The 27,398-nt window shown below is 40.9% G+C and overlaps 1 protein-coding gene across 1 annotated transcript; it reads left to right on the top strand.

Moving 5' to 3' along the window:
- Nucleotides 1-1,741: 1,741 nt before the first annotated feature.
- Nucleotides 1,742-27,398, top strand: LOC104369270 (ovostatin-like). The gene is made up of 35 exons (XM_009976755.3): nt 1,742-1,863; nt 2,368-2,551; nt 2,887-3,043; nt 3,843-3,895; nt 4,792-4,812; nt 5,850-6,018; nt 6,563-6,647; nt 7,458-7,569; nt 7,961-8,075; nt 8,296-8,405; nt 10,133-10,291; nt 10,652-10,879; nt 11,409-11,466; nt 12,168-12,313; nt 13,277-13,426; nt 13,983-14,153; nt 14,456-14,588; nt 15,199-15,295; nt 15,800-16,028; nt 17,294-17,417; nt 17,762-17,880; nt 18,330-18,381; nt 19,126-19,209; nt 20,094-20,270; nt 20,798-20,879; nt 21,339-21,495; nt 21,917-21,991; nt 22,992-23,157; nt 23,427-23,647; nt 24,237-24,452; nt 24,855-24,979; nt 25,327-25,417; nt 25,920-25,988; nt 26,878-26,983; nt 27,337-27,398. The coding sequence occupies exons 1-35, from the start codon at nt 1,742-1,744 to the stop codon at nt 27,396-27,398; spliced, it is 4,425 nt and encodes a 1,474-aa protein (XP_009975057.3).

Genomic DNA, 27,398 nt, shown 5'->3' with positions numbered 1-27,398 from the left:
GACTGTGATGATTATCAAACCGTCTTTTTTGGGATGAATACTTTATTAAGTTGCAATAAATTCATAACTACCTGAGAAATCCAGGAAGAGCAAGAACATCAGATGGTTGTCTGTGGTCTAAGCAACCACAGTATGCCACAGAGAGACCTCTGGGGGACCACCTGCTGCTGCTTCCATGTCCTAGTTTCATATAGTTTTACACTTCTGTGAAAAATTTGAAGACATAAGTGAAGGATGTTTCCTAGCTACCCTATGTGGCAAGTGCTACCATTCCCTGCATCACACACTAGCAAGAAACAAGGAAAGACAGTCAGAGTATCAAGAGGTTAGAGAAAATCATGATCCCATGCAGGTACTCTGCCTTTGAAGCAATATCTCTGTGGTTTTAGGTCTACAAAATTTAACCATGTTGATAACATACAGTGGTGGGTTGACCCCAGCCAGCAGCCAAGCACCCACCCTACCTTCCTCTCACTGCCCTTTTCCGGGGGATGGGGGATATAAGGAAGGTGAAAAGACTACTGGCTTGAGATAAAGACAGTTTAATAAGGAAAGCAAAAGCTGCATGTGAAAAGGAAGAAAAAAGAGGAATTTATTCACTACTTTCCATTGGTAGGCAGATGTCCAGCCACTTACTGAGAAGTAGAGCCTCAGTACATATAGTGGTTGCTGAAGAAGAATTGGACGGGAGGTGAGGGAAATAGAAAGCCTTGACACTTTGTAAGTACTGCTCAGCAATATCCAAAACACTGATGAGTTATGAACACTGTTCTAGCCACAAATGCAAAGCACGGCACCATAGAGGCTACTATGAAGAAAGTTGACTTCATAAATTCATCTCAGCCAGATCCAGTATCAATATGAATGCAAAAAATTAATAACAGTTATCAGACTGCTTTCTAATATTGATTTTCTTGTGGGGAGCAACACACAGAGTGCTTTATTTTGTCTTGAGAGCACAAACAAAGAAAAGAAGGAGGTAATTCTTCTTCATCCTAAAATAAGGTCTTTGGATGAAACCAGATTTTTTGTTCTCCCTAAAAGAACAAATTAGCTTCCACATAGGTGTGAAAACTAGAAACCTGGGGCATTAGTGAATTTACATGGACATCACCTGAGTAATTTCAAGCTGAAATGAATCAAACTTCAACACCACTGTAAAATTCTCAATGGCTAAAGTAGAATTAATTAAGAACTTTTAGATCTCTTTCTGTTTTTGGCTTCTCTATTATTCCATTTCATCAATATTCAAAATTGTTATGAAGCAAGGGAAAAGAGAGGCCAATACATTCTTTCAACCAGAATCAGGTGTAAAGTATAGATAGTCTACTTCACCCAGGTTGTCAATCCAGATGGTAAAGTCTAACAATGATGGGGAAAACCCTCAGAAGTTAATCTGTTTTGACAGGCCTATGCTGGTTTAGGTAATTTTGTGCTCTCTGTGTTGTGCCAAGCCTCAGTGTAAAAAACAAAGCCCCTCAACTTGAAAACAAGACTGCTAAGAACATTTTGTACAGACATCCAGAGAACTGCAGTAAAGTGTTATATTCTGAAGACAGTGAGTTGGTTTAGGTTGCAGTAGCATTAGGGGAGGTTCTTGAAAGGAGTAGGATAGACTAGGATCTCCACCCCTTGCTGCAATTATAAAGGCACTAACATCTAAGGAAAGAGCCAGGGATTTGTTGAAGGGCTGACTCCTTTCCTCTGGAGACCTCAGTGAGGAATGTTAAACTAGTAGGCAATGAATTGCTTCTTGGGAAGAGAGATTATCTCTTTCTTCTGTCTCCCAATGAGAAAAATGTGGCTGAAGTTTCTTTTGGCTATTCTTCTCCTGCATGTAACAGCTGCAAAGGAACCTGAGCTGTAAGAACTACCATATTATTTTTAATAGTATTCATGATAAGGCTTTAAAGACAGTGCTAATTAGTGCCATTAATTTTACTTTAAATATTAAATACAGTCATGACTCATTTTTATATCTAGAGGGCTAAATTAAACTGGAACATGAATGGCAAGTGAATGGTTCTTATTTGATATGAAGTACACCTTCTGCCTACTGCAGAACTTCCATAGAAGTTGATGTGTGTGTTCAGAAAAGACAGTAGAGGTAGTAACAGCAGTGTGCTTTGCTAAAAGCAAGTATGTCCAGGACTCAGATAAAGGGCAAGAGCTGGGGGAACTGTTAGAGCTGTGTGGAGAACCTAGGGCTGGGCTAGTTGGGAGCTGCAGGGCAGGAGTGAGGAGCACTGGCAGGGTGTCCTATACTTAATCTAAACTAATCAGTGGGTATTTATTTCAACCTCTTCAAGCTGTTTCTTCTTTCTCCTTTCTCTATAATATGATCAGTTTGATGTTTGCATCTCACAGGCAGTATGTCCTGATGGTGCCTGCTGTTCTTCAAACTGACTCTCCAGGTCAGGTTTGCCTGCAGTTCCTTAACCTCAATGAGACAATATCCATCAGAGTCATCCTAGAATATGGTGCTGTTAACACCACTATTTTTGAGAAAATCATGACAACAAGCAATGGTCTGCAGTGCTTCAGCTTCGCGGTAAATTAATTTTAATTTATGTCCCCATAGAAAATAAATGTAGGAAGTGCCAAAAAAATTAGAGCAGAGAGCACAGGACAAGAACAAGCAATGGAAGAAATAAGACTTGTTGGATGAAAAAGGAAGCAGAGGAGAGGTATACAGTAACAGACAAGAAGGCATTTTTAATAGACATAAGAAATAAGAAAGTTCCAAGGAAGGTGATGGGAGGTGATGAAGGTGGTGGAAGTGAGATGGGTGTCTTTTTGTGGGAGCTCAGGCCACAGGTTCAACAGGTTCTGGAGCAAATTACTTCAAGACTAGCAGCCTCCCCTTGTTTTTCTGTTTCCTCACAGATTCCTTCTGTCAATTCCGCCCCACTGGCTTTCATTTCCTTCTCTGCCAAGGGCACAACAGTCAGCCTAGAAGAGAGGCGGTCAGTGATGATCTGGAACACAGAGAGCATTGTCTTTGTGCAGACAGACAAATCCACCTACAGACCAGGACAGAGTGGTGAATATCTGTTTGGTTTACAATATATCCCTTAGAAAGCAATTTCTTAGAATTTCTCTGCCGGGTGTTTTTCAGACTGAGCTACGGTCTAGGCAGTTTCTTCAGAGTTTCTGTTAAACCATTGCAACTATTTGCTATGGAGCAAAAAGTCATCTTCAGGATGGCAGGAGACTGTCATCCCATATTGTCTGTTATTTTCTTTGTCCCTTCCCCCCAGCTGACAGAAGAGGGGAGCCTTTACTGATGCTCCTTCATTATTGGTGACAGGTCAAGATAGGGAGAAGATGTGTTTAGATCTTTACTTAGGTGCCTGGCACAAAACAATGCTCCCACAGCATACCCTCTGTGATGCTGGTCTAAAGACCAAGAGTGAAATCCAATATTAAAAAATGAATTACAAGATTTTAAAGTCAAAATCATGCTATTTACCTTATGGGTTCTGATGATTTTGGACTTTATATTTTCATCATTCAACATCATGCAGACAGGCACTGAAAGACTTATGGCTGTCACTTGAGACTGCCTAGCCTGCATGGTAGTTTTATTCATTTGGTCATTCTCTTTCTCTGAAATAAATCAAGATTTCATGAAAGAATGTGGTAATTGTATGCTGGGGAAAAGTCCCCTTGGCAAAGTCTATGTAGGATTCTTTTACCTTCAGATGCATTTTACTACCTGTGTCCTCTGTGAGTGAGACTGCTAGAAGATCCAGTGAAAGTGGGAGTACTGATGAATGCAAAACATCATGCTCAGCCAAATAAACTAGTCAATGCTAACATCCTGATCCTTCTCTTTCCAGTGATGTTTCGTGTTGTTGCCCTGGATTTCAATTTTAAACCTGTTCAGGAGATGGTGAGTGACCAGTAATATCCCCCTGTATTTAAAGTTGCTGGGAGACAACCTTTCCTCAAATAAACAGTTGCTGTGGATAAAGTGAGATATTGTAGAGACTAAATGCTAAAGAATTATTGTCATTTCCTAAGCACCTGCTATAATCCACCCTTACATTAGAGTCACAGAGAAGAGTGCAAGTGTGTAGCGGGTTGGATTCCTGACAAAACACCTCCGGCTATTGATGGGAAGGAGGATCAAAAAAACTTCCACTTTGCTGCTGCAGACATTATTTTAGCTCTGACCAGAAAGCCCACACTTCAGTCTCATGTTATTACTGTTCAACAAGTGTCACTAGCAAAAAATGATAAATCATCCACCTGGTACTTTGCCCATTTTAGAAACTGGGAAATGAAAATGAAAGTTGTTACCACAATCGTTTATCTCATCAGAGGTACTCTTTTCATTGCCAGCAAGCTGTCTTCCTACTCCTAGTACATAAATCAAGAGATGGGAGAGTCTTTACTGACATCCTTTCATGTGGTTGTAATGTAGGAGGCAGCACAGTGTTACCAAAAGAGCTGGTGCTAATAAGCAGAGCAAGGATGTAAGATCAAAGCTCATGTTACAGTTTACATGCACCTTTATAACTCTACTTACTCAGCTGATCTGGGATTGCACTAAATCCAGTATGACCAGAAACTGTCCCGACATTCTCATTTCATCTCTTCCATTTATATAGGTTTTTTTATTGAAGTAAAACTGCTATTAAACTGATTAAAATAAGAGATGAGGATCTCTGATTACTGGTATGATACTGATTATTGGTTATACATTTCTCACAGACCTGGGGAAAAATAATTTGTGTTTGTTCATCCACCTAATCACTTCTTCCACTTTATTTTTTCCTCTTTCAGTACCCCTTGATTGCAATTCAGGTAAGAATTTTTTCTATTTGTACTGTATTATGCATCTAAAAATAAAACCTAGGGCACATGTGCTTATATCTGTTTGTATGTGTCTATACACAGCCAAATCTTGCTCCTGAGTACACTGGAAGAAATTAACAGAAACGTCATAAAATCCCAGGATGTTGTTTGAGCCTTACTAACATGGAAAGCATACTTGTATTAATTTCAGTAATCAAAAGTTGTACTCTTCTTATGCCTACCTTTGGCTCCTCTCTACCTCCTCCAGCTTGCTCAACTTATTTTGGGGTATATCTTTTCATAACTCAAGGGCTACTGAAAACTATGAACAAATACAGGCTGAGGATACAGTTGCTAGCTATGTTAACACTTCCATGGCATTTTGTGGTGACTTTTAAAATAGCAATCACAGCCCATGTCTAGATAGCATTCTTGAAAGTTTTCATATTATACTGTGAAGTCAGGTATGTTTATTTTTTTTTTGCAGTGAAACCTACATATTTTGAGCTCTGCGTGTGTTTTTATGCAGTCAGTGCTTTGAAGAGTTCAAGGAAATGGTGTGAATGAGTTTTCTGTAGTCTAACTAGAATGACATATACTGAGAGGCAAATGACACCTCAGTGAATGCAAGCAAAATGCTTCCTTCTTTCTTCTGGCAGCTGAAAAAACGCTGGGGTTGCTAAAGGCCAAAATCTGTGTGGGATAGACTTGCCTGAAGGAGAAACACAAAGATTTTCTTTCTCTCCCATCTTGACACAAAACTAGAGTAACATACACTAAAGAGCAGGGAAGAGCAGTATTGTGCAACTTCCCCCGATGATTGAGACTATTACCCAGGCTGGCAGAGCATGACTAAATATGAGATCAACAGACGATTACCTAGTATCATCAGTAATCTGTGTACAAAGCCATAATTTATCTCAATGCAGATGCATTAAGCAACTTCCCCAATGCGTTAAAGCGACTATTTTCTTCTTCATTTCTTGTTTTCTGTACTAGTTTTCCAAGACAAACAAACTGTGAGTCTGTATTCTTTTTCTCTTCAGGATCCACGGGGAAACAGGATATTTCAATGGCAAAATGTGACTTCGGAGATGAACATTATCCAGATTGAATTCCCACTAACTAAAGAGCCTATCCTGGGGAACTACAGAATTATTGTAGCAAAGAAGTTTGGAGATAAAACAATTCACTCATTCCTTGTGGATGAATATGGTAAATTCTACCCATTGTTTTTACTCAGAGTAGAAAACATTATTAGAGATGAGCCCCTATCAATCAACCATTTTGACTGCTAAAACTTCAAACAGCTTCCTGACAAATGCAACTTCAATTCGTTGTCATTAAGAACTAGAGAGGAAAAAAAAAAAAATAACAGTAAAAAAACAAAAAAGAGAAATTAACCATTTTGCACAGATTAATCCAGGAAAATAATCTGCATAGCAAATGAATAAGTTGATTGCAAATTTCACTGTGACAAACTTTTTCCCATCCACATCTACGAACTTTCTTGGCCAAAGCTCTGTAAGGCATCTAGACATCACAGGATTCACCTCAGAATTCCTGAATTCTCTTCAAAGCTTTGTAGAAATACTTTAGTGAGCTTTCTCAGATCAGGCCACTTATCAACTATTCTGAGATCCCATTCTGTTTGTGACTAACACTGATGATATATCCTTATTTTCTCTTTAATGTCAGGAGGGCCTGCAAGTTTACAGTGTGACAGTACTGGTTTTTTTCTTTTCATTCTCTGTCCTAGTGTTGCCAAAATTTGATGTCACAGTCACTGCACCAGAAAGCCTTACAGTCCTGGATTCGGAGTTCACAGTGAAAGTCTGTGGAGTGTAAGTACCAGGTGCAGAACAGCTAGGAAATATGTTGAAGAGCAATAACTTCCTGAGGACTGGGGAAAGAGACAGACCTTAGAGAAGAGACCAAAATAAATAGGACTTCAGAAGTGGTTGGTCAGGGTCGACTTGGTGATTGGATCTTTCACTTGCTTGTGTGCTCATCTCATTTTATTGTATGAGTATTCTCTTCCAGCTGGTGTTTGTTGGGTTAAATAAATCTGTTGAGAGGTCCCCTGCTAAAGTAGGATGTGTCCACTTGCAATAACCCACTTCAGAGGGAGACCTTCATACACCAGAGCACCGTTAAATTCTAGCAGGGATATTAGGGTCCCAGCTGTCTTTAACTCTCCCTCCAATGTCAGTCCTTCAGAAAGACCTTGCTTATTCTAATTCCAAGATCTTGTAATTTAGAATTCAGGGTTGAAATCCTAATTCCCCTGAAGATATGAGGAGTTTTGCTTTGTTTTCAGTGAGTCTAGAACTCCAGTAAGCTGAAGAGTAGAGACAACGGTCATAATTTGGTCGGTAGCTGTGTCTATCCATCATGCTTATAGAGTTACTTATTTTTATGTTTAGGGTGTGGTTTTGGTTCATGGATTTAGCAGTGAAACAGAACTCATTAATATTCCAACTTCTGAGTTGTATTTTCTTTTTGAAATAGTAGGAGAGTTAGGAAAAAGCCTGTGAAACTATTCCATTCTCTGACTTCCCAGCTCACTGCTAGTTCTGGGACTATTCCTGCATATGTTAGCTTAAGTGAATTTTTCAAGCCTCAGCTCATGAACCTATTTCTTTTTCCCCTAGGTACACCTATGGCCAGCCTGTTGAAGGGAAAGTCCATCTCAGTGTGTGCAGGGATTTTGATTCATATGGGAGGTGCAAGAAAAGCCCAGTTTGTCATTCATTTACCCAAGACGTATGAGACATAATTATTATTATTCTTTGTGATTGTCCTCTCTACAATGTTTTTGCTTCTCTCACTTTGCTCATCACATTTTTTTTTTCTCTCTTTGATGCTTCACTTCACTCTACTCATCTATTTGCTTAAATCACTAACTAGCAATTCAGGGCACTTCATTTCTCTTCTTGGTTTCCCACAGGCCTGAAGAAGGGCTGACATGTTGCTTCTTCCTAACTCAGTTTTCCATCTGAAAAATGTAGGTAGTGATGTCTTCATCAGTCCTGTATAAATCACGTTAGAAGTAGTGGGAAAAGATTTCACTCACAAAAGAAGGGTCCCATGTATTTCCAGCATTCCTTGAAAGCTGTAATCCTTGGTAACAGGATTTGTTCTCTTCCCTTTCCAGCTGGACACAGAGGGCTGCCTCTCCCAGGTTTTCAACTCCAACATATTTGAGCTAAATCGCATTGGTTACATGAGGAATCTTGATGTGAAAGCCATTGTCACAGAGAAAGGAACAGGTAATCCCTTCTAGACAGTCAGAACTAGCAACAGTGTCATGAAGATCATAAAGAAGAGTAGGAGATATTCAGCCTCTGCCTGTTGAGAACAAGGATATCTACCTGAAGAATAAGATCCATTTTTATAAGCACAGTCACCATCTCCAGGCAGATGCCAACTCTGATGAAGCTATATGCAAGAAAAAATGTATCTTTTCTTTATTCTGGACATGTCTTACAGGCCTGCAACTTACAGCTACTCGGTCTATTTCCATAACTTGGGTGATGAGCCGTCTACAGTTTGAAAACATGGATCGTCACTACAGAAGGGGAATTCCTTACTTTGGACAGGTAAGCAAGGGCATAGAGGGTTTGTGTTGAAGATGACTGACAGACAATCACATGACAACACTGATGGGAACACTGGGGTACTCTTTGAGACAGGAGGTGTTCTCCCCAAGCTTCTTTCTTTACATATAGTGCCCTATTAATAGTTCTGAATATTGAAGAGTATTAGTTTATTCTGAGATTGAGTCTGCCAGAAATATTTTGAATCAAAACAATCCATTAACTAGTATTTTTCTAACTTGCATTTTAAGCTTAATATAAATCACTGTCTCTCCCTTCAGAATTGACCATCATATGCCAGCCAGAGATTAATAAAAACACTGGGGGATGAGGGAAGAAAGAGTGAAAGGAATTTAAGAAAAAAAATCAAGGAAATAACAACAGTTTCTGTCTCAACAAGATTTTTCATTATGTTTCATGGCAAATCCCACATATCTCCATCAGTGTTTTAAAGGACAGGGATAAATCTCCCTCTTTCCTTCAGTTTAGCTTTTTTCAGTGAGGAAAAGATAAGGGGACGTCTTACTAGTAGCGCTGAAAGAAGAAAAGAGATTGTCTTTCAAGGATTTTTTTCCCCTTCCGAAAGATGTCTATATAACTTTCTCACCTAGTCCCCACTCCCACTCTGTTCTTCAGATTGCTGCACACCTAACCACCCCTTACTGGAGGGTGGGGGTCAACATACTCTTTGGGGTGATGTGCCACAGTAAATTCCTCAAACACACATATTATCACACACACTGGAGATTAAACATGCTGAAAGAAACGTGGTAGGAGGCTGGGATGTCACAGAGATGAAGTTGCTGCTGATGGCTTCAGGCAGCTTCTTGGGGTTTGTGCAGAAAAAAAAAAATCCCTTGAGGGTCCTATCAGGGGAACTATTGTCTGGAAACCACTGATACTCGTACTTTCTCAAAATGCAGCAGATCCCAGTCCCTGTCCTGGTGCCACCACATGCCATTCACAGTCCTTCCCTGCGCTATGAAACATCTGTTGCTGGCCATAAGTTGTATTTGCAGTCAGTCCAACTGAAGTCAACATCTATCTGAATACTTTTAGTTGTTTATTGTTATTTTTGTTTCGGAGGTCATTCCTCTTCAGCTGTTTCTGGACAGTGAGGAAAGTCAATGTCTTAAGCTTATATTTAATATATTATTACTTCTGCCACCTTTTCCAAAAAAAAAAAAGAAAAAAAAAAACAAACTCAAAATGAATGCTCAGTTCTACCAACCTAGAATTCTAGAATTTACCTAATGGTGTCTGTCATTTTTTATTTGTTTGTTTAACATGTAAACAGCAGTGACACTGGGGACAGAATCAGAAAAGTGTTCAAGACAAAGATCTGGAGAAAAGGCCTTCAGACACTGAAAGTATCACCAGCAGACTCTCAAGACTAAGAAAGGAAAAAATGGAGGAAAGGAAATATATCTTTAAACTGGAAATGTATAGTCAGAAGGGACCAAACAGTAAAGAGATGGGACACGCAGTTCTTGCTCCACAAAGGATGTTATCAGTGATGTAGCAAATGCTGAGGAAGCTCCTCCTCCAAACCTCATAAAATAGCTGAGATAGCCACCAGAAAGTGAAGAGAGACATTTCAGTTCTTAAGTATTGCTTTGAAGGGAGAAGAAAAAGCAATTCTGCTGTGTGGAGAGCAATGGAATGCAAAACATTAGTATCTACATTCAGAAATGTAACACACTGAATAAGTCTCACATTCTCTTCTGCAGATCAAGCTGGTAGACAAAGACAACTCTCCTATGTCCAATGAGGTTATTCAGCTATTTATCAACAACAAGAACACAAACAACTTCACTACTGATGATAATGGCATTGCAGAGTTTAGCATTGACACGTCTGAAATGTTTGATCCTGAGATCAGTCTGAAAGTGAGTACAAAACAAGGCCCAATAGAGACAAAGAGAGACATAGTTCTCTCAAACTAAACCCAAAAAAATGGAATGAAGCTTTAATTCTGGAATAAAAATGTGCTTTCTCTGTTTTATTTCATACTCTAGGGCTCTCAAAAATTACTATAAAAGAAATGAAGAAAAAAAACTGAGTTATTGCAATGCAATAGCTTGCTGCAAGACTGCAAGACCATTACGCTGCTTTTTCCTTACCAGTTTGGCTTTAGATGCAATTCTTGAATATGTGCATTGTGTGAACTAATCATTCTCATGTGATAATGATTTCCCTAGTGACTTATATTTGTTTCCCTATTCTTCCCCACTCCCTCTCCTGATCAGGCAACTTACAAAACCACTGACCAGTGCCACTCTGATGGCTGGATAGAGCCTTCCTACCCTGATGCATTTCAATCTGTCCAGCGCTTTTACTCCTGGACTAGTAGTTTTGTGAGGATTGAGCCTTTGTGGAAGGATCTGATCTGTGGGCAGAAGAGGATGATCACTGTGCACTATGTGTTGAACATAGAAGGATACAAGAACATCAGCACCATGAACTTCTACTACGTGGTGAGTGTGGGGTTGTTGCACAGTTTCCTGAAAGGGCTTGACCAAGCAACTGTCTGGCAGTCCATCCACAGCAATTACATCAGTGGGTGCTCTTCCAGCTTTTGTATTACCAGCCACTGAAATGGTCAGCAACCCAAGGACAGAAACAGCACTGAGGTGGTTTGGCAAAACTACCCAGTCAGGAAAAATGACCCCCATTTCTGGCTGTGTCATTCTATTTCATAGTAAGGAACCACATTCATAATATCTAAGGCCAGGGTTCTTGTTCCTTCCCTCCAAGAAACTCTTTATGGTATTCTCTGCCTCCACCTTCCCCTTCTTTTCCTTCTGCTTCCTGACCAGTGAAAAGGACCCCAGCAGTAGCAGCAGCAGTGGCAACATCCAGCATCTCCTAAGGCTGATGGTCAAGCATTTGAAGCCATCTCAGTGTACATGCCTTGATTATCCTTTCAATGTACATTGAATTTGATTGCTGCTTTCTCCCTCCAACCTTTACCAACCCATAAATGTATCACTCTTCTCTGCATAGGGCATGGCAAAAGGCACGATTGTCCTTACAGGGGAAATGGAAGTTAATATCCAAGCTGGTAAGTTAAGTTGCCAATCCATGTTTCTGCATTAAAAAACAAAACAAAGCAAAGCAAAGCAAAACAAAACAAAACAAAAAACAAAAAACAAAAAACAAAAAAAAAAAAAAAAACAAACCAAACAAAACAAAATAAAACAAAACAAATAAAAACCAACCAACCAAAAAAAAAAAAACAAAAAAAAAAAAAAACAAAAAATGAGCAAACAAACAAACAAAACCAAAAAAAAACAAACCCAAGGGATGGTTGAACTGCACACCAAGGCAAGACTTCCTGGATGTATACACTGAGAACTATTGGGAGGGCCGTATCTCTTTCCATCCATGCATGCATGCATGATGCTATCACTACCACTAACTTTATTATAAAGTCAGATTTAGTCCAGTAACTAGTTCATTTGACATGAGTCAAGAAGTACTCTCCTGTAAAGATCTTCCCAAAGCACAATGTAGGGGATGCATAGTGTATAGCTTAAGGGGCTATCTGAATCTGGCCACATGTTCAAACGCACAAAAAATCTGAGAGCATTTTGATCTAAACCCAGGCATGTCACCTTACAGCAAATCCAGGATTTTTCAGCTTATCATCTAAATGCAGATTGCTCCACTGGCTGGTACACATATATGCCAACGGAGAATCACTACTGCTACAGCAGATCATTGTGCTTCTCCCCTTATTGGTTCCCTTCTCTCTTCTCACAGACCAAAATGGCACTTTCACTATCCCACTTGTGGTCAATGAGAAAATGGCTCCAGCCCTTCGGTTGCTGCTGTATACCTTACACCCTGCCAAGGAGCTGGTGGCAGACAGTGTCCGATTTTCAGTTGAGAAGTGTTTCAAAAACAAGGTGAGAGGCGCTAAAATACAGCAAGTCTTACCTGCTGTCAGATAAATCCAAATTCTCTGTGCACACATTCACAACAGATTTCCAGTTTTATTTCTTGTTTCCATCCATTTTTCTCAACATTACTCACTTCATTCTCCTTTATTCACTTTGGCCTTATGTCTCTCCTCTACCACCACCTCCTGGCCTTATTGTCAAAAGGTAAATCTTTTAATATTAAAAACTACTTTTTAGGAAACCCACACTATTCCCAGATACTTCCTGCCTCTCTTGAAACATACTAGTGTCCTACTTAGTTTAAACAGGAGTTTAGTTTAGTTTAAACTAGAGTCTGTTCTTTAGCATAGTGAACACACTTTAGCCTTATCCCACTTCATTATTTAATCTAATTTTTTACAATTTTTTGTTGAAAAATGCAATTTGGGTTTACTAGAACTAAATACATATAGAAAAGAAAGCAAAAATAGCAATCTGGGGTTTATCTTCTCTGTTTTTCCACTGGTACATTTTCAATTGTCATTTTGAAATTAGATTTCACCATTAGGGTTTTTCTAATATTCAGTTCCTAAAAGTTAAAAAACATGAAACATTAAGTAAAAACAAAGCAAGTGAGATTAAACAAAATGTTTCCAGTTACCTGATGTGGTCCTCCCCTCCTATTTTTTCCCTCTTATCTAACACAAATGTGAAGTAGATTTTGCTCTGAATAGATTCAAAACAGGTATGTTTTAAATATTTGCTAAGGTGGGCCACGGACCTAGCAAAAATATGATTTGTTCACTGTAATGCTTATTACAGGTGGTCTGTATCATAATAAGATTTGATTTGATAATAGCAGCAACAGAATCACACTTTATTTTAAATCACTTGAGGTACTCTTCTCCTTGCTGTCCATTCACAAACACATCCAGAGCATCCCCGAACAGTAGGGATTAGCCATACCAACATCGGTTTGATGAATTTCAGGTCCAGTTGCAATTCTCTGAAAAGCAGGTGCGCTCAGCTTCCAATGTCAGTTTAGTCATTGAAGCTGCTGCCAACTCCTTCTGTGCTGTGAGGGCAGTGGATCAGAGTGTGCTGCTCCTGAAGCCCGAGCCAGAGCTGTCTGCGGAATCGGTAAGCTACCCAAACGCACTCCTTGTCTCCTTCCTCTGCTTACCCCTCGTCCGTTGCAATCTCCACTCGAGATGGTTGGACTGTGTTAGGCTTCTACTGCTTTTTGCATGTGCTGGTCACCAACCCTCTGCAATAGGCAGTAGACAGCTTTTGTTTCTGGGCTGTTGGAAGTCCTCTCTCATGTGGGCTTTGGTTTAACCAGTGACTGGTCTCTGTCAGCACGACCCTCTGGCATATCAGACACTCCTCCCAGTTTGGTGTCATCAGCAAACTTGCTGAGGGCACACTGCCCCATCATCTAGATCATTAATGAAGATATCCAACAGGATTTGACCCAGTATTGACCCTGGAGTACAACACTAGTTACTGGCCTCAAACTATGTGCCACTGACCACCAACCTCTGGGCCTGGCCCTTCAGCCACTTTTCAATCCAGGAAACAAAACATTGTTTCAAACAGGCCAACAACCCAGCTCTGGCCATTTGCAGCACATGACAGGGTAATCAGAATTGATCTTTACACATGTACTGGTGTTGTATTTCCTTACACCTCACAGATATACAGCTTGCATCCCCTGCAAGACTTTCAAGGCTACATCTTCAATGGTCTTAATCTAGAAGATGACCCCCAAGACCCTTGTGTCTCAGCTGACAACATCTTCCACAAAGGCTTGTATTACACACCTGTAATGTCTGGATTAGGCCCAGATGTATATCAGTTCCTCAGGGTAAATGTCCTATATATTACTTAAATCTATTGAACTGAGTTTCCAATTATGTATTTTTAGATATTTCTGCAAATGACACTGTTAGTAAAACTCATACATGACAAACTCTCCTCATGGACATCTATTCTCAATTGACTCTGGTGCCCACTGTGATTTTCCATCAGGCATAAAGCTCCCACAAGTCTCCACATAGGTGTCTCTGGGCATATTTGTGGTAGACAGGCGGTAATGGCAACAAGGAGGGATGGAATAAACCTCAGCTACAGTGTGATTATGGCTAACACCGAAATATGTTTTTACAGGATATGGGCATGAAATTTTTTACCAACTCAAAGGTTCGGCAACCAGTTTTGTGTACTAGTGATACTGTACGACCTCCACCGTATTTCTTGAATGCAGGATTCATGGCTTCTACACACCATGTCAAATCATCAGGTAATATAGGGCACAGGAAAGATATTTTCTTTTTTTCCTTAAATGAAGTGATATTCATGTGACATGGATATGGACAGTAGTCATGAATCACATTGGTATTGATATTGAATATTAGCCTGGCACAGAATGAGTTGTTTTTAGGACAGTAGCCAATGTCCAAAAAAGCCTTTTGGGTCTACCTTTCTCATTCATGTCCACTTTCATGCTGGGAAGTGCTGGCAATTGGTAGTGTGTCACACAAAACTAACACTGTTGAACATGATTCCATTCTGACCAAAGCCTCATTGAAAAGACAGTGCAACAGTGTGAACAGCAAATAGATCTAATAGCCAAGTGACCTGAGTTCTAGCCCTAGGTCTCTTCCTCCTATCTGGAGACCAAAGCACTTCAAGTAATGTTTTATTTCTCTGTGATACCAGGTTGTACCAAACTCAGAGATACATTAGTGACAATTACAATTTGTGTGGCATTACCAATAGTCTCAGTTAGAAAGAAATGGGTATATACTAATCATCTTTCATGCTGGCCTATACATTTTAAAACCTGTTCTTTCTGTGAGTCTTCCTTATATGAACCATATTTAACTAAATTCCCCATTATCTCTTAACAGCTGAAATTGCTAGAGAGGAACGTGGGAAGAGACTCATCCTTGAGACTATTCGGGAATTCTTCCCTGAAACTTGGATTTGGGATATAGTCCTAATTAAGTGAGTACTATTTCTTCCCTGTCTTTACCTTGCTTTTAAGAGTTACTAAATCTGTCTCCTGATGTCCTGCAAAGTGGCAATTCCTTACCACCTCTTCTTACATTTTGGTCTGGGAGACCTCACTTTTTCAGTCACCACATGACTACCTGTCCTCCTCTTTTCCATGATAAGATTACCCTGTCTCCAAAGACATCTATTCCCACAATGCATCTACCATGACTCATATTCCCTTCCTAAGAGAAGGGACAACTCTATTTAAAATATTGGTCTGCTAAACAAGAATTTGGAGGTTTTTTCCCAAACGCAGGGAAATGATGGGCAGAAGAACTTTCAAATGGGCTTTTCTCAGAAGATTTAAGTGATAAGGTCCAAGGGGACTTGGATGTGGGATTTCTGCAGACAGAATAGGGGCAATGTTGATTTTCAAAACCCACTGCCTCTATTGAGAAGCAAGGTATATGAAACTTACCCTTTCTAAACTCATCCTTTATCCATTCCCATCAGCTCTACTGGAAAAGCCAGCATTTCTTACACCATCCCTGACACTATCACTGAATGGAAGGCCAGTGCCTTCTGTGTGGAAGAGTTGGTTGGATTTGGTATGTCTGTGCCTGCCACCCTGACAGCCTTCCAGCCTTTCTTTGTGGACTTGACCTTGCCATACTCTATCATCCGAGGAGAAGATTTCCTGCTTAAAACCAATGTCTTCAACTACCTTGACCACTGCAATAAGGTGAGTACTTCTGCCCAGATTCTTAAACCTTACCCCATCTCCAAAGAAGCTGCAGTAAAATGATTGGTGTAGATGACTGGATCTGTCCCTGCTCTTGATTGACATCCTGCTCATTCTATCTGATGATAGATTACCCTTACTAGATTTTCCCTCCTAAATCACGACAAAGCAGAGGGACATCTCTGTGAACTGTGACTAGTATGGGTGTATAAACAAGTGTCTCAAGATCCACACAAGAAGGAAACAAGTGCTTTGCAGAGTATCATTCACCATCCACAATCATGCAAGCCATTGATGATTTTAGTGGTGTCTTTTCTTTAGGGATATATGTGAAAATGTGAAGTGAAGGGCTTGTGCTTGCCAAACAGAAGAAAGTGGGAAGAGCAAGAACTGCAGAGCAGACAAACCCTTCTTCTCTGGGGCGAAAGTTTCCAAAAGGACCAAAACAGGGAGCACAGAAGTCCAGTGCTTGCCCTACAGATTACCTGTCCTGCTAAAGGCTCTATCGCTCTCAGACACTAGGGGACTGTATTCTCAATTTTCAGTACTTTCAGGGCAAAATGGCTCCAGACAACAGGTGCAGTGCACCTCTGTATGGAGGGAGCTTAAACATGGTTTAAAGGATACCTGAAGCTAAGAAAAACAGTGATCTTCTGTTTGGCTTCTTGTTTCTTATGTTGTATCTAGGAATCCTGATAAAAAGAGTCTAGATTTCTTCTGCTTGACTTGAACACTGAAAATAGGCACTCCAGTCTCACAAGGCAATCACCACCAAAGGAGGAAGAATCAAGACACAATTTAGGAATTATTTTGCTGAACTCTGTTAACAGTTTGACCTAACAAAACAAAATTGCCTAGGGTTTTAAACATCCTAGAAGAAAAAGATCTCCAGTACTGAGGCTTTCATTTCTTAACGTTGTTTTTCAAGTGTTCCTACAACAACAGAAGAACAAACACTTAAGAGTGGTTTCCTTTGCAAGTTAGTTCAAAGCCATTAGCACCAGGTCAACTGAACATAACTCAAGATCCTGCTCGTGAATCTGATATATGCATAGGATATTTAATATCTCAGTGCATAGTGTCATGAGAAACAAAAGGGAATACTGTTAAGGTTACATCTGATGATTCATCTAACACCATCATCCCGGGCCTTACATCTGCTATATACTGGACATAAGCAGAGACTCTGTTACTCCCCTCTAACAATAAAGCACCATTTGTCTATGGTAGAAAATATCCCATCACACTCCTCTTTCTGTTCTCAGATTAATGTTTTGCTGTCAGAATCCCTTGATTATCAGGCCAAACTCATATCCCCAGAAGATGATGGATGTGTATGTGCCAAACAAAGAAAGACCTATGTCTGGAATATTTCCCCCAAGGAAATTGGTAAGTACCTTTGAAACTACCTAGTTTTCTGTCCTGAGATTGATACTAATCAATTTATATCTCACTTGGAAAACCAAATATTCTTCCAACCTGGAGAACTTAGTCTACCATTGGTCTTTCCAGTTGTCTGGGCTGAAGTGCTCCTCCACTACTACAGTGTGCTAATCATTCACATTTTCAGAGATTAGTTCTCTTCCTATATGTCTCACCTAGAGTGACTGGCAATTCATTATGTTGCACTACTTAGTATCTGTAGCTATTCATTATCAGATGAAATTTCTTACTTTAATCATCATTCTGCATGATAGAGGTCCATTTTTGCTCCTTTTCTGCTACTATTTAAGGTAACATAGTATTCAGCATTACTGCAGAAACCAAGGATGCTGAAGCTTGTGGAGACAAAACACACAGGAACATCAGTATTGACTACAGGGACACCCAGATGAGAACACTGTTGGTTGAGGTACTGCTGACAGCTCTTACTATTTGCCCTGTATTCCCTTCCATGAGGAAAGTGAAACCAGCAAAAATACCAAAAGCAAGTAAAAGTTTTTCAGGTTCTCTAAAGAAATCGTGATTTGGCTCCACCTTCATCTGGCTAGGACAGGGTCTGGCTGTTCTATCTAAGACCTAATCCACTCCTATCTGTCCTCTTCCATGAGGATAAGTGGGTGTTGGTAAGTGTACGTTTCCCTCACACAGAAGAGAAACTGGAAATGAGGGACTCCATCTGATGAGAACACCCTTTTAGTAGCAGCCACATCAAGTATGAACCTATAAACTGTTGCTTCAATCCAGCTGTTTTATGATGCAGGAGGATGGAGCGGGGTGGTGGCTCTTCTGTCACTGCATTTCTTCTACATGCTTTGTTTTCATCCACTGCATGTGTCTCTTCTTCCCATCACCATGCAGCCTGAAGGCATCAGAAGGGAAAAGACACAAAACTCCCTACTCTGTACGAAAGGTAAGGGTTTTATATGCTGATGCCCTGAGAGAAACTGTAAGAAAAGTTGGAGTTTGCACTCTTTCCTGCAGTGCTTGTTGATGCTGTCCCTCCCCTTTTCCCTGGAGTTGCCCAAGTGACAGCTAGTGTGAGTGTTACAGTTCAATTCCCTGATATAAAATTTCTGTGTGACCTGGTACAGGTCGCTTAGGCTGAAGTCAACAGGGCTCAGTTTCTGAAGGAAGACTGTTATGAAGCTATCAAAGGGAGATGACCTTTTTGTCATCTGCATCATAACTGTAGATTGCAGCTTTCTGTTTCTAGTGGGAATGAGAGGGGGAGTGTAATGTTCCCTTCCACACCATCTCAGTGCTGGCAGCAAAGAGCTTCCAAGGTTTCCTGGAAGCTCTGCCTAAAAGAGGCATAAAAGAATCCCTGACCCTCATCAACCAGCTCTCCCCACTGTCTCACTGAAGAAATGTCCAGAATTCACAGACACTACTGCGTGTGAGCACCAGTCTTACCCTGTTCAACTGATTTTTGTTGAGCAATGACAGTTACTGCACTATTTGGTCTGTTTTTCACAATTGTGGTTTTGCTGTGTTCCCTTCTCTCTTGATGTTCTTGGTGACAGCTGTGAGTTTCTGTCTAATGCTTCTCTTGTGTGTAATTTTGCACTGTGCAATTGCTATCAGGAACATTTCACTGTTATGAAGGATGTTCCTATACAAATGACCACAAAACACTTAATGTTTTTCTCCACAGATGATGTAGTTATTCAAGATGTTACTCTAGATCTACCTACAAATGTGGTGGAAGGATCAGCCAGATCTTCCTTTTCTGTTGTTGGTAAATATATAAATAATAAAGCATAAAAAGAAACAAAATGTAAAAATATAACATGAAAGCTTTTTTGGGATTCAAACTATGAGTTTCCACTACTTGTGAGCAAAGAGATTGATTCTCATCTTGCCCAGCAATGCTCTTTGCTACATCAGAGAAATGAAGTTTAAATATTGGTTACATCCTTCTTCACATTTCTGTATAAATTTATTTCATTTGAAAGTTTTGTTCTGAAGTAACACAGTTCTGAGCTATGGCCTCAGCCAGACTCACGCCAGTACAACTTTTTTCCACTCATCCACCTGCAAATCAGAGATGCTGATGGAATCTTTTCAGTTGTTTCCTGAAAAGGATCTGGATTTGGTTACATGACTCACTAATTATAAAATTTTTGCTTTGTAATGTTGGTGATTTCAGCTCATTCCAAAAATCCCTTGCTGGGTCTCTGCTATCTTTCCTAAAAATTACAATTTAGAGGTGGTCTATAATGCATGTGCATAAACAATGTCCCTTTTCGGTGTTAGCTGTTAATTCACAATACATGGTTCACTGTAGCATATCTGGGCTGTTCCACCTCCCTCCTCTGGAAACAGAAGTTTCCTGGAAGTTCTTTTTTTAATTTCTATTAAAAAGTATATGCTTGAAGTGGCACTAAAATAGGTAGTGTTTCTGGTGTGGACACTCTGACTAAGTAAGGAGAGGCAGGGAAGGGATTGCATTGCTGACTGCAAAGCAGAACAAACAAACCACTTGGCACTGAGAGTTTCATGCTTGGAAAGGCTTGCAACCCCAGCTAGGCTTTCCATGACCCTGCCTATGGAATGGAAATTACTGTTTAATTCAGTGGCCATGAGTTGTGCTAATCCCACCTGGCCTCTCTTCTTCCCCAGGTGACATCATGGGCACTGCCATGCAGAACCTGCACCAGCTCCTCCAGATGCCGTTTGGCTGTGGGGAGCAGAACATGGTCCTGTTTGCACCCAACATCTACGTCCTGAACTATCTGAACAAGACAGGGCAGCTGAGTGAGGAGGTCAAATCCAAGGCCATCGGATACTTAGTGAGCGGTGAGAGCTTTGTGCTTCCCTTAGAATGTACTCTGAAATTCCCGCTGAGGCCCAGTGAGCTGAAACAACAGCATGGCTCTGAAGAAGTACGGCACTGCTGCTACAGCACAGCTCACTGACCCGAGGGTCTGCCCTGACCAAGGCATTTGTTATCTTTGCTTTATCATCTTTCTTTTCTTATCCTATTTTGCTGAGAATCAACTGCCATGTTTCCTTGGAGTCCCCTCCTCTGAATCTTTCATTCCCCTTCTACTTTTCCACCCAGATACAGCATGTAACCTAATCTTGTTTAGCTTAGTTGGAAGACAACTGATACAGCTCTGCCTATTCTGTGACTTAGTGTTTCTGCAGGACAAGATGTTCTATTCTTCCATCCTAGCTCCTTCGGGGCTCCCCTGCTTCTTGGTAGATATATATTGCCTTTCTACTCTTTCCCACTGTGGTTTCAGATAAATCTGATAGAAAACAGAATAGGGTTTTGTTCTGTTTTTAAATTCGGGAATACTTCCTCTTCCATGTTTTTGCAGGCTACCAGAAGCAGCTGTCATACAAACATCCTGATGGGTCCTACAGCATCTTTGGCACCAGAGATAAAGAAGGCAACACATGGTGAGTGACTGGGAACAGAAATGGCTGAGAGATTAATTTGCATTCAATTTACATGATGCAGGTAAGAGGCAGCTTTACTAGCTAAATCAGATGTACAGAGCTGGCTAGGATGGGACTCTGTAAGTACTAATAAAAATGGCTCCCCACTCCTTGCCAGGTGGGGTGCGCAGAGAGAAGGTGATCCCTAGAGACCCAGCTGACTTTTTGATTCACGCTCCTGCTGCCTCCCATGAAACCCAATGTATTGCAGTGCTCTGTAACCAGGACCAGCCCCAGAGTGTGCTGGACACCCCTCCTGTGTCCCATCCCTTTAACTACCCTGTCCCGGAGGAGCACACAAAGAGAAAGCAAGCCACCAACATGTTGGCTGTAATCCTTCATGCTTATGCATTGAATAAATGGGAGGGGTGAATTTTTCTGATCCTACTTCTAATAATCAGTTTCATCTTTTCCTTGCAGGCTCACTGCCTTTGTATACAAATCATTTGCACAAGCTAGTAATTTCATTTATATTGATGACAATGTCCAGGCTCAAACCCTGATGTGGCTGGCAAGCAAACAGAAGCCAGATGGCTGTTTCCGAAGCGTTGGGACGCTCTTCAACAATGCCTTGAAGGTGGTAGAGGACTACTTCTTGGTCAAATTTACACTCTTTTAATTAAGAACATGATCTCCCATTTCTGTCAAAAACTATATTTCACTTCAAATGCCTGTCCTCTGCCAAAGCCTACTAACTCTCCACACTTTACAATGACTGAAAACATCTCAGTCAGCTTCCCCACACTGCACTTTACATCTTATGAGCACCTGAGATAGGATTACAGGACTGTAAGATTGAGGGAGTGATGTTCTTTGCGGTGAGAGCAATGGGCTTCTCTTGATTTAAGAGCTATTAAAGAGCTATGTGTGTGCTCTCCTTCCTTTTGGACTGGCTCCAGAACTGGCCACACTCTCTCAGATGGGATAGGGCAATTCATATTTAAAGACTTCTCACTCATGTCATTCACTGATTATTTTTCTCTCCCTGTCTTTTTCAGGGAGGAGTAGATGATGAGCTGTCGCTTTCTGCTTACATCACCATTGCCATGCTAGAAGCTCAGCACTCCAGCTCGGTGAGGAGGCCTTCAGCTGCTGGTATTCAGCTGGAATTGGTTCCCGGTTGTTGACTTGGATCCAGCAGCTGCTATAAATTGTCTAGGTAGTAAAGAGAGAGAAAGAGAGGGAGAGAAAACTCCCGGGGAATGTGATCCTGCACTGGTTGCTGTGATAGAGAAGCTCCACATCTCTATACCTCTTAAACCACCAGTGTTCAAGTAGAAGTTGTACAGACCTCAGTGGAATTTGAGAGAGCCAAGACATTTAGTGACACCTTTTAGTTTCTAATAAAAAAACTTGAGCACACACTATGGCTTAGCCTCAAACATGGCTCAGTGAAGAAAGTTATTGCAGGTAAATCCATGAGGTCTACAAACGTAACTAAAAGCTATGTTGGAAAAACAAAGGTCCATCAGAGTGAAAAGCTGATCTGTCCTTTCTAAAAAGTTGTTAGTACAAAGGAGACTACAGAGGAGATGTTAAATTTCAATATATTATTTTATCTGCCTCCAATTTGTCATACCATTTGATTAGTGCATTAGCAAGAACACAGTCAAACTGAACATTTTTTACTTGGTGCAAACCTATTACAACTCCACAGAATTAAATTAAAATTACACCACAGTCACTGTGGAGAGAGACTACTAGGTTGGATTTGTTCAAGATAAGGGACTCTTGACTACAGAAGTACAGAGTGAATTATTATCATGGAGGTAAACTGAATGAATTAGCTGTGAAAAAAACGGAACAGTTTTCTGGTTATAGACTGATAACTTCAAGAATATGCTGAAAAGATATTTAATTTGTCTGATGTTTCCTCTGAAATCCCTCCTTAAAGAATTCTGTATTCTCCCTCCTGAAGTCACTATACAAACTGAAGTCCCATTCTCATTGCTGTGATAGTGACAGGTTGAAAAACAGGTTTAAAGAGAATAAATGTTTGGCCATGTGAAGACTACTATCCTGAATTAGACTCATATGTTTGTTGTTTGGTTGGTTCTTTTTTTGTTTTTAAAGTACTCGGTAGTCCGAAATGCCTTTTTTTGTCTGGAGACTGCGTCTGAGAAGAATATCAGTGATGTTTACACTCGAGCACTCATGGCCTATGCTTTCTGCTTAGCTGGCAAGGCAGAAAAATGTGAATCATTCCTTAGAGAGTTACAGAAATCAGCAAAGAACATTGGTGAGTTTCAGCCATTTGGGCAATTTGGGAACTGGGAAGAGGGAACAGATCTTACTGATGGCATGTAGTCTCTCCTTGACAATATTAAGGGTATAGGCACATGAAGCAACCTCGACCAATAATCTGTGGAGTTAATTTACAGCACACTTGTTGCTCTGTAGAGAGTACTTGTGAGAGAGACCAGGACCCAGTACTTCTCTGAGGCAGCATAGAGCAGTGACACAAGTAATCCATTTTGGTTGCTCCTCACCCTCTCTTTATTTATTCAGATGGCTCACAGCACTGGGAGCAGGAGAAGAGGTCTCCATCAGAAAAATCCCCCTCCTTCCTTGACCACGCCTCATCAGCCGAAGTTGAGATCACCAGTTACGTGCTCTTGGCATTGCTCTACAAACCCAACCAGAATCAAGAGGATCTCACAAAGGCCTCAGGGATTGTGCAGTGGATTATCAGGCAGCAGAATCCCTATGGAGGTTTCTCTTCCACCCAGGTGCCAAAATTCCCTTCCACTCCCCAGCCAGTCCTAGGAATTGGGACGCTGGTTGAGGGTCCCAGTGGGGCTTTGCCTACCTAGTCTTATTTCTGTTTTGTATCTGATGTTTCAAACACACAGAGATCAAGCCTTTCTCTTAGAGACCGAAACATTTCTTCCTCTTCTGCTTAACTATGGAAAGGTTAAAGCCATACAAGAGTAATTTCACTAGCAACAAACAGAAGTATTTGTGTCAGGGATGATCCTAGAACACACCAAGTCCCAGCTGTTATATGACCAAGAAGTGCTCTGTAACTCCCAAGAAAACACATACTTCACCACTATGAAAAATTCTAGAAGTATGCTCTAGTGCTCAGATTTTATGTTCTGACACTTTCATGAGTGCAGAAATTTCTTCCACCTTAAAACATGCATGCCAGAATGAAATGGTTCCTTACATATGGAAACCCTAACTTTATGTACAAATTCAGGGCTTCTTGAGCTAGGATGAAATGACTGTGCTTCATACTGGAACCATGACTTTCACCTCCTCTACACCATCCATGCTGTGTAGCTAAGTGCCTTTTATTATTTACTTTTCCTTCAGGACACAGTCATTGCTCTTCAAGCCCTCGCTGCTTATGGTGAGGCCATCTACAGTTCTGTTACACAAAATGTAGTCAAGATCACTTCCAAAAAGCTTTTTGAGAAGGTATTTATTGTCAACAATGCGAATAGGCTCCTGCTGCAACAGACTCCACTTCCTGAGGTCCCTGAGAAATACAGCCTAACAGTGAATGGCAGTGGATGCGTACTTATACAAGTAAGTGTCTCCTCTCCTCTTCATTGTGTGTCACATTCTTCATACATCATAGCTGTGTTTTTGATGATTCTCTATCCAGCTTCTCTTTATTTTTCCTAATTGTTTGATTTCCCTAAACTATTTAAACACTCTTTTCCTCATCCCACAAGCTGACTCCTGTGGAGTCACAGCATGGAAAAAGAGCCCTTTCTGATTTCTCTCTGGGAGGTAACTCTGGTTACAAGAACCTTCATTGTTAAAGACCAGAAGCTTGATGTGTCCATCACTGATGTAAGCAAGAATATTTCACTTAAACCCAAGAGAAACACTGCCAGAAAACTTCACTAAGCCTCACACTTGCTTTTTGAAGCACAAAGAAAAACTCTTAGCATGCCTGAACAAAAGGGCTTTTTTCTCTTCCAGGCAACACTGAGATACAACATTCACCTTCCAGAGGGGGCATTTGGATTTTCGCTCTCAGTACAGACATCAAATGTTTCCTGCCCACTGGATCGACCAGCAAAATTTGATATTGTCCTTATAAGTAGGTAATGTGTCATCAACAAGCCAGCTGCACGGAGAACAAGGCACACAGAGAAGATTGCTGTGTGTACTTAGTTCTGCTTATCAAGTCAAGAACCATGAGCTGATCAATGTGTTGATGATATCAACCTGTAAGACACAATATCCCAAAAGAACTTCTGACAGCAACTGATGGTGGTAGCACATACTTGACCTCTTCATACTAGGGGCCTCCCCAGTGTCTCCCATCTGAGCCAGTCAGCAAGTGCCTGTGACTCACGCCAGCCTCCCCACGCTGTAAGAGGCCAGGAGCAGAAAGTTTGGGTTTGTTTCCCCAGGCACAGCCCAGACTGACAGGGGCCTCTTGTTTCAGTTACACAGGGAAGCGCAGCAGCTCCAACATGGTCATTATTGATGTGAAGATGCTCTCTGGCTTTGTTCCTGTTAAGTCTTCCCTGGATAAGGTAAACTATAGGAGCAAGATTAAACAGGTCACCCCAGGGACATGGGAAAAGACTGGTCATAATGAAAACAGAGGTCTGGTTAAGAATCATTCACCCAAAAGCCTTGTGAGGTGTTTGCATGGCCTCACCATCTTCATTACTAGGTGGAGGGAATGCCCTAAAGGGAGATGCGAGCACACAGACCTTCCCATATTAAAAACTAGGAATTGTTCCAGCTGGAGCCTGACCAGCTGGCAGCTGCAACTGAGAGTTGGCACTGCCCAGGTAGGGAAAGGGTGGGAAATCTGCCAGACTAGTTCTGAAAACTATACAACAGAATCCGGTAGTATTCCTTAGTTGTCTCATCTACTCAGCAACATTTGAACTAAAAATCAGCTGCCAGACCTTGATACCTGACTAAGAACAGAATGAATATCACAGCCATGCAGTGGTAGGATCTGAAGTAGCACTTGTTTTTCTAATGGTTTATAAATATTTTTATCTTAATTTCCTTGTTTTAAAGCTCACTGATGTTCATACAGTGATGCAAGTAGAAAACAAGAAAAATCATGTTCTCCTTTATCTGGAAAATGTAAGTTCTGATCACTGTCTATTTTATTTTCAGAAAGGATGCACCTACATCATGGATACACTCTATAAAGTGCATTTATCATGTTCCCTTCCTCATCAGTTTTCCCCTGTAACCACTAAGCTGACTACCCCTCAAACTGAATGTAACATCCCAACCTCCCAAACAGCTTCAAACTGATGCCTACCCTACTAGCAACTAGAAATAAGTTAATTTAAAAGCCCACATAGAAATTAATCAAAACTCTTTCTCCTTTCAGTCAATATCAGATAAACACCAGAAAAGAGTTCCCTTGTGTGCGTGTCCCCTTGGTAGGCTTCTCGTAAACCTCAGACCTTCCAACAGGACATGAAACATTCCTCTGATCTCCTCTGGAAAGATTTCCATTCCTTCACTTATGCTCATTCTCAAATTTAACTTGTAATCTCTGGTTCAGAATTTACGTAGTAAAAATACATTTGCTTGGGGCCCTGCAGAACTGAATAGTGGAGGACAATACCCCAGAGATGTACATTGCTTCCCAGTTTCTTGGTGGCACGTAATGTTCATGCCTGAAATGGGAGGGGTTGGAATACCAGACTTTGACATCCTGACCATTGGGAGATTCTAGAGAATTAAGCTCAGTCCTCTTGGACATTTTTTCCCTCTCTGGAAATAGGATGTGTAATAACTACAGAATCAGGTAATACAGGCAGGATAGGAAACCTACAACTCTTCACTTCAGTTTCATTTTGGATTCTCCAAACATACTTCAGATAGTGGATGTCCCACATCTACATGTGTGGCACCAATGGGATTTGGAATATACAGTCTATCAATTACCACCCTGGTCTGCTCCAGATGGTGTTGTACAAATAAAAGACTTATATGATCTCTGTCCCTCCATTCCCAGATCTTGCAGAAGAAAAGGAAAGAAATCACTTTTTCAGTCGAGCAGGACTTTGTAGTCACCCATCCCAAGCCAGCTCCTGTGCAGATCTACGATTACTATGAAACAGGTAGGTCTTTGCCTTTAACCAGTATGAAGTTTGGGTGAGAGACAGGGACAGTATAAACACTGTGTGCATTAAGAGACACCCAGGACCAGCCCTCCAAGAACCAACATTCCTCTGAACTCTATCAGGCTCTGTATGTAGTGCCAGAGGAAAGACTCATTTCATTTTAGTGAGCTTGGTCTCATGCCCAAAGTGACAAGTGGACATGACTAGAAAGTTACAAAAATGCACATGCCAGAATCAAGGAGATTTCAAGGATCTCCATCTTAAGCATGCAAAAGGTATATCCGCCTCCAGGGAAAGGCACAGGAAGTGGCCTCCAGGCTGATGTGAACATTTCTTTCCTTCTTCTCCAGAAGAGTATGCTGTTGCTCAGTATACGTCACCCTGCAAAGAAGTTGTTGCAGAGATGGACTAA

Source organism: Tyto alba, unplaced genomic scaffold (assembly GCF_018691265.1).
Source record: "Tyto alba isolate M040663 unplaced genomic scaffold, T.alba_DEE_v4.0 Super-Scaffold_21, whole genome shotgun sequence".
In the NCBI taxonomy this organism is placed as follows: domain Eukaryota; kingdom Metazoa; phylum Chordata; class Aves; order Strigiformes; family Tytonidae; genus Tyto; species Tyto alba.
Note: the sequence above shows the minus strand (reverse complement) of the source record. Positions and strands in the feature narration are given on the sequence as shown.

Excerpts from the sequence above, each read along its gene's own strand:
- LOC104369270 (XM_009976755.3), top strand. The coding sequence starts at position 1,742 with ATGAATTGCTTCTTGGGAAGAGAGATTATCTCTTTCTTCTGTCTCCCA. Across the intron at positions 6,648-7,457 it reads ACAGTGAAAGTCTGTGGAGT|GTACACCTATGGCCAGCCTG; the intron begins GTAAGTACCAGG and ends TTTTTCCCCTAG. Across the intron at positions 8,406-10,132 it reads GAATTCCTTACTTTGGACAG|ATCAAGCTGGTAGACAAAGA; the intron begins GTAAGCAAGGGC and ends TCTCTTCTGCAG.